The sequence below is a fragment of the Dufourea novaeangliae genome, unplaced genomic scaffold (assembly GCF_001272555.1).
Source record: "Dufourea novaeangliae isolate 0120121106 unplaced genomic scaffold, ASM127255v1 scaffold205, whole genome shotgun sequence".
Taxonomy (NCBI): domain Eukaryota; kingdom Metazoa; phylum Arthropoda; class Insecta; order Hymenoptera; family Halictidae; genus Dufourea; species Dufourea novaeangliae.
The window spans coordinates 1200341-1208239 of record NW_015374106.1 but is presented as its reverse complement, the minus strand read 5'-3'; the positions used below and the strand labels follow the sequence as shown (position 1 = coordinate 1208239).

At 32.5% G+C, this 7899-nt stretch overlaps 1 protein-coding gene across 1 annotated transcript; it reads right to left on the bottom strand.

The window, feature by feature from the left end:
- Positions 1–514: 514 nt before the first annotated feature.
- On the bottom strand, positions 515–4799 carry LOC107190854 (centrosome-associated protein CEP250-like). Its single transcript, XM_015579740.1, has 6 exons — positions 4439–4799; positions 3810–4100; positions 3322–3744; positions 1554–2633; positions 818–1018; positions 515–721 (listed from the first exon to the last, which is right to left on the bottom strand). Exons 1-6 carry the CDS (start codon positions 4736–4738, stop codon positions 602–604), a joined length of 2415 nt encoding a protein of 804 aa, XP_015435226.1. The 5' UTR covers positions 4739–4799; the 3' UTR covers positions 515–601.
- Between the last annotated feature and the right edge of the window lie 3100 nt (positions 4800–7899).

Below are 7899 nucleotides of genomic sequence, written 5' to 3'. Positions count from 1 at the left end.
TGTAAATTCTTTGATTGGAATATGAATGTTGCTGGAAGTATGAACATTTTCACAGGACAATGATATAAATGGAACTTTAAAACTTTTTTAAGTGTTACAGTGATATTTCGTTATATGTTCCATAATGTCAATAATATTGATTTTCTTGCAACATTCATAATTATTACAAATGTCAATGTAACGAAATATGTTTTATGCGATGTTTATGGTTTAGGTCTATCCTATACCTAGTCGGTGCCGTGAGTATTTTACCCAAGCCGTGATTGGCTGACACTCCATGCGCGCGGATTGCCATCATTTGGGTCAATTTTTAAACGCTTATAACTAACAAACGAAGCATTTGTCGTAATTTCGTATTTTTTGGGCCTACTCTTCTGAGGCAACGTCGGCCCATTTTCATTTATAATTATTATAATGATGTGTAGATAAAGTCTGTAAATACTACAGTTTAGAATAACTACTTTATTTGTTAATCTTTTTTTACAATGTGTATTACATTAAATTTTGTATGCTCCTTCTTACAATTCAACGTGGTACCATTTTTATTTATGACAATAATTCATAGATAGTGCACGTAAATAAAATACCGCGAAATTTCGCGTCAGTTTAATAAACTTAAACACATACTAATATGCTCCTCCAAGGACTCTATATTTCGAAATTTTTCATCACATTTTGGGCACCTCAATGTTGACATTAAAGGAGGTACTAGGTCACTATTCTGAAAATTTTATTGTAACAATTAACTTTACCATATAATAATGTATTAATAAATAATTTCGTGTTTAATAAACCATGTGAACAATAACAAACGTACTTCACTTTGTCCAGCAGGTACATATTGGAATTTCAAATTACAAAGTTCTTGTTGTAACTTCCGATTAAAGTCTATCTGCTGTTGTATATCATTACATAGCTGGCTCTTTTCCTGCATCAATAAGTTTTTCAATTCCCGTTCTTGCGTGAAATCTTCTTCGAAAAGTTGTAATTGTGTTTGCAATAAATTGATACTTTCCCTCTGCATTAAAAATAATATAATTACAGTACATCCATTTTAAAAGTATTAATTTCAAGAAACCTTCGCGATCATATGGCTGGGTCACCAAAAATCCGATTATTCAGCGGTACGTTGATTTTAAAGCGATAACGTATACAGCAATGAAATTGTTTAGGTCATCAAACGATGGAAAACGATCACGTTTCGTTTTCTTCAGAATTGGATCTGGGTAAAAAATGACCCAACCATTAGATTTCACAAAGTATGTATTCCTAGACTCAAGGCAGTATTCTTCTTTAGATGATTAAAATATCGACTATTTTTTAATGATACTTTCATAGAATTGAGCATTTTAAAAATTCAATAAAATAATAAAATTTTACAAATTTGAAGAAAGCAACGGCCATACTGAAGCGTAGGCAACGAATACATTTTTTTCAAAACGATGTCCCTCAAGCTGACGAAAGTAATATAGTCTAATCTAATTAATGTATTAGTGATTTATCGCTAGAAGCAATTGAAAATATTATTTATATTTCCTTAATTAACAACTTACGTGCTGTTCGATTTCGGTTTGTAAGTTTATTACACAAAGCTCTTTCCTTTGTATAGTCTCATGTAAAGAGCCAATTTCAGTGACTAACTGATTATATTTTACCTCAAATTTCTGTCTCTCTGCTTCTAATGTTTCTTTATAATGACTTTCGTATAACTGACTTTGCTGATCAAGAGATGATTTTTCTGCGAGCAAGCTTATCCTTTCTTGCTGTAGAATTTCCTTTGCGGTATTTAAATTCTTGAACTCTATTTCGAGATTCTTCTTCTGAGTGCTTATTATCTGATTCTGTTCTTCAAGTCTTTCCTTCTCTTTGGCCAGATAGTTCAATTCTTCTTCTAGTACCTTTTTAGTTTTAGCATCTTGTTCCATCGATTCTGACGTTTTTTGAACAGATTTTTCATCAAGCAAGCTTATCCTTTCGTGCTGTAGTACTTCCTCTGTGGTATTTAAATTTTTGAATTCCGTTTCGACATCCTCCCTCTCGATGCTTAATAACCGTTTCTTGTCTTCAAGTCCTTCCTTCTCTTTGGCCAGCGACTTCAATTCTTCTTGCAGTACCTGTTTATTTTTCGCATCTTGTTCCATAGATTCTGTCGCTTTTTGAACAGATTCAGTGGTCGTGTTGGCTTTCATCGTATTTTCTACTTTAACTCTCAATGCCGTTTCTAGTTCATATAGAATCGAATTACAATCCAACAAAGTTTTCTGGAATTGATTTTGTGTAACCAGAGCACGTTCGTTGTCCTCAATCAACTTCTGTCGTTCTACAACAATCCTTTTATGGCAACTAGCTAGTTGATCTTTAATGTAATCAAAGTTTGAACTTAAGTGTATTAAGATGTAATCAGAGTTCTGGGTTTGTGGACAACAATCGTTCAATGACTCAGCGGTTTCAAAGGTTTCTATAACTTCTTGTAAACATTTTTCTATAATGGCACAACGATCAATTTGCTTATCGAAATAGACCGTTAATTCTTGCAACTTCTCTTTGCACTCCCCTAGCCTTTGAATGTGTTGTTGACGGTACTTTTTCGGATTTATGGGACTTTTAATACAAAACTGTACAGGAGCGGTGGCCTAAAATATTGTATAATTCAGTACTACATTGAAGAGTACATTGTGTAGATTTCCTGAGCAAACGTGAGACTAGTTAAAGTTACAGTGAGTAATTCGTAGTGGACAAATACGTTGGTAGGTTTCTGACTTCTTTCGACTGTCAGCGTACCGATCATATTGTGCTTACACATTGTATACGCCATCTGTTACGAGTAACGATCATTTGCATACACAGTGCTAACCCAGGATTTCTGCATCTCCGAATGATGATTCGAAGCTCTAACAGAACTTGGCCGTAGGCATCATTCATTATCAGAGACGCAGATATGCTGCACCACAAACACTTTATTTCTTGGTATCTTATTTGTTTTTTCGGCTACTGATCACTCAAGCTGAGTGAATGGATCGAGACTTTCAGAATGTGAAATGTAAGTGGATTCTGACAAATTATTTCAAAGTTATACATTGAACCCACTCGAAGGAATCGAAGAATTCTACACATTGTGAACCATTTCTTCTACTTCGTTTGACTCTACAACAGGCTGAATATCTTCAATCATCAACACTGCCAAAACAATGTTCTGACAGTGTTAAATTAACACGACACGACCTATGTTTCCCTGTCCCTTTTCTCAATTTTGTTTGCGCAGACGCGTTAGAAGCTTCACGTTTGCTCAGTGGAATTATACATATTTGTTCAGACACTTACGTGTTCTAATTTATGTTCAAGTGTAGTAACTGATTCCTTTAACAAATTAATTTCTTTATCTCTTGTTAAATAATTTTCACAATTTGTGCACGTATTTATATTTTTTGAATGCCTAGGAGAATCACTCTTAATGGACTGATTAAAATAATTCGAATCATATGACTTTGACATTGCAGCTTGTACCTCTAACTTTTTTATATTGAGTCTTTGTTCTTGTATTGTAGAAGTGGCTTGTTTCAACTGAGAACTCATTAATATTGATATACTGTGTAATTTATCAACATCGGAGGATAGTTTTTCACACTTCTGTTTAGAATTACTTAACTGCTCTGTTAACGAAGATACTTTTTCCTGAAGGTCTGTTGCAGTAAGAGATGACCCATTTTCTTCCACGCTGCTATTTATTTCATTTGCATTTAGCGCCTGGTTAGCAAATTAATAATGTTAACAAATATGCGAAAAATAAAATATAATGCAGCAGAACATACCTCATACCCCGATTCTATGATATTGCCTCCAACAGAAAGCTTCATTTTTAAATCAGTATTTTCCTTTTTAAGGTAATTCATTAATTCTCTGGTTTCAGTAAATTTTTTCTTATGATTATGATGTACTTTCATCATCTCTTCTTGCCAACTGGCTAAAGTGTTAAACTGTTGCCTCATAGCTACATTATTTTGTTTCAGTGTTTCTTTTAGCTTTCCATTCTCTTGTAACAATTCATTCAACTTCTGGTGTACCTCATTTGAATTCCATGATGCTATCATAGAATTGTAATCCTGCTTGGAAAACAAAGTTCTTAAGAATCTAAACTTAACAGTTTAGTGAGCTAACAGGACTTCCTACTTTAAAGGGTTAAAAGACACATATTTTCTTTTTCTTATATTGTCTTTGAAATCAGCATTATCAGCATCTAAAAACTGTATTACGACATACTGTTTTTCAATTAATGTACACAATATTTCGAAACCTTAAAACCAATTAAGTATTGTATGTATACTTTCAAAATGAGTGGCAATGTCAGAACAGATTGAACCAGATTTTAAGAAATTATTAATTATTTTAAATGTTAAAATGGGAAAACTCCTTATAACTAAGCTAAATAATAGACACGTACAACAGACATGCTCTTTTGCTGAATGTCAACATATGATGCAAGCGATGATGCTTGAATGGAATCCATTGAGTCTTTACCTAGCACCACAAAGGACAATGTTTCATTTGGATCAACAACACTGAAATTTGTTAATGCAGCATTTGAGTACAGGGGCGTGTCATCATCTAATATAAATCTAGCTTTTCCATTATTCATAGTAAAGCCAAGACTCTGTAGATGAGTCTCTGGCTCTACAGATAATTTTGAATTTCCTGATTCTTGTGTTCCTAGGGAAGACTTTCTTTCTTGATTAGATTCCATGTTGTAAAATTCATCTGGGTTTACGTTATCTTAATCTCAGCATTCAATGTCTCTCTGTAACACTAATACCTGCAATTTCAATAGAATAATTATTATGTTTGAAAGTTGACAATATCTATACAATAGATTATGGATGTTTATATAAATTCATGTTTTTGTACACTGGCTTATAAAAATTCAAATTAAATATAAATTTTGATCATTTATTGAGGGTTCCGGTAGTTCAAAAGAAAATAAAAATTTCATTGTACGTTACTAGTTTTGGTTTTATTGTCTTGTGCAAACTCATGTATGATATAAATGTATATAAAATTTGGATTCTTGTGATTAATATATTTTTTCACTAACATTATTATTAAACGGAATAATGAACATAATGTGTACAATCGTACAATCATGATTAATTATTATTATATTAAAATTATACAGTTTACATCATGTCTGAAAATAAATATTATTTGTATGAGCTCAAAACATCACAGCAAACTTACTGTCCGAGACGAAACTGCGTCGGTATATTAAAAAATAAAAAAAAAACTGAATCAATGCATTGCGTATTGCATTTATCAAGTTCGATATGACGCAAGAACATTTACGATACGTTTTATGCGTACTACAGAAATGAATAGAGTCTGCGATTGATACAGGACCATACAGAACTAACAATATGTTTCAATGGAATTTAAACTTACCAAAATCATTCATTGATAAACGTTATACATCATCAACAGAAATGACAGTTCATCACACCACTTTCAATGTGTTCATAATAACATTGCATGTACGTGCATATGATGGCGCTGCTCCAGCACCACTCAGCACCACACTTCCAATTACGAGAATGGGTAAGTACATAGATAGACTGCAAATAGTATTTGGAACACTTTACAACTCTTACTGTAGTCACATTTAGTTTTACGCAGTTTCACGTAACAATTTCTTTGTTAAAGATCTTATACATGATATATCTATACATAATTACATATGTACCAATCATGAGAACCGTAGACTGCAAACTGCGTCAAAACATATCAGATGCTGCCTTACCAACAGAACTTCACACTTGTTATGTATAGATGTATATACCTATAGTTAGCAGCACTATTACATTTCATTGAAAGAGCGAAATTCAAAATGTTACGATGCTTAAACTATATATAAACATATGTTTTAACATAGAAATTTGCAATTTATTATTAGTGTAGTGTAGTTTAATACTTTTTTATTCGTATATAAATATGTAATTTACTCGATACGGAACAAAATATTATATGTATTATCATGGAAATGCAAAAACAAGAAACAGTTTAATTTAATCTTATTATTAACGTGTACACATTTCCTGAACTCTAAAGAATATTAGAATTGTGAATGTATTTAATTTCATTCAGTCAAAAGTTATATTTCAATTTGAATTGTAATTGAATTAAGTTACACAGTTAAATTCAAATTAAGAATAAAACATTTTTATAAATCGGAAAAATAGCTTTTATTTCTGAAAATGGGTTGTAACAAACAGAGCGGAACAGCACAAAAAACGGGATTGGTGACCAGGAACGTGGGGATGCGGTCAGAGAATTTAGAAATGAAATACTACTCGTTATTTGACTTCGAAATTTATTTTCTTTGAATTAAAACCCGGAAATTCTTTAGAAAACTATTTACTGGATAATGAAAACTTACTGAAACTTCGATATACGTCTGATCACTTCGGAGTCCGTAGCAGGAATAATAAAACCCAGTTAACACGTGACGCTTAATGACGCCTTGAAGACGGCTTAAAGGCGCCTTAGATCTAAAACAGCCGTAAAACAAGCGTTTTCGAGGCGTCATGTGCTATCTGGGTACTTATGGCTTCACGAGTATCATATTTATTAAATGTACCTCTCATTGGACCAAGCATGGCTGGCAATTGTATAACAATAACTATGAATACCGAAGCCATCTTCATATGGTACAGCACAAGGCGGATACGCAACACAACACTTTCTAGGGTTTATTTCTGTCACAATTTCCACCAGTTCAGTGCATTCTAGTAAGACGTAAATGTCCCCACCTATCTGTACTGTTGTGTACGCGCCCTAAATATTCTGTGAAGATGGGCGCGAATTTCAAATCAAATTGACCAAGCATTTTTGAGTAGTTAAGAAATTTGTATTGTTTTATTATTAGACTACGTATTGTACATACAATACGTAGTCATATACTATATAGTTATAATCAATGTATTCAAGTAAAACAAAATAAAATGGAAACATTAATAAAGTTTAAGGCAGACTACACAGTGTCTAAATTCCTGTTTTAGTGTACATCCAGAAAAACAGTGTAAGGAGACGGGCCCACTATCACTTGGTCTCAGGAATTATTGAAATTTATGTTATGAAAATAACTATTCCAAGAATGAAATGAAATCTTCAAAAGTAAACGCTTGTGAAAACAAATTACACTATTATTATACGTTTTGCAAAAGTCTTTTATTCATGGAAGATTCGAAATACAGATTCACTCAAAGAAATAGCCACGATTAAAAAACAAGATTAATAGATTCGTATGAAATTAACATTAATAATCTACATTTTCGATAAAAAAAACTCTTTAACCTATTCGAGACTGACGGGACAATACATCCCACGCTAACTTTCATAATGTCTGCGTGGACAAATGCTCCAAAATTCAATCTTAATAAATAAAATTTATAAGGAAACGGATGTATCAGATGTTCAGCAGCCAAGAAAGAAAAGCGGACTAGAATTGCATGTTCCAGCTGCAGAGTTGGACTCTGTATTAATCGTTTTACATCATATCATTCATAATATTATAATTATATTATAACCTTATCCTATCAACCATTTCACTTTGTTAACCATTTTGTAAGATATTTTAATGAATAAAATCATTTCCCTAGTAACAATTTCTTCTGCTACCATCGAGACCTATTTGAGACATACGATCCTATTATAAAGGACTAATCGGGCTATACATCCCGTTTTCAAAACTATGTTTAACCTACTTTTTTCTTAATATTTCAGTGTATTATACACCGTACCATTATTATATTATTGAGTTCATCGTTAAAAAATATCCGCCTCGATACGGTTAAAACTTTGATGAATGGATCAATTCTGTGACCAAAGTTCTTGCTCTTGTCATATCCACCCAAT

Coding starts and splice junctions, on each gene's coding strand:
- LOC107190854 (XM_015579740.1), bottom strand. CDS start 4,738: ATGGAATCTAATCAAGAAAGAAAGTCTTCCCTAGGAACACAAGAATCA. Junction 2,634..3,321: donor TTGAACATAAATTAGAACAC/GTAAGTGTCTGA, acceptor ACAATATTTTAG/GCCACCGCTCCTGTACAGTT. Junction 1,019..1,553: donor AAACCGAAATCGAACAGCAC/GTAAGTTGTTAA, acceptor TTTTTAATGCAG/AGGGAAAGTATCAATTTATT.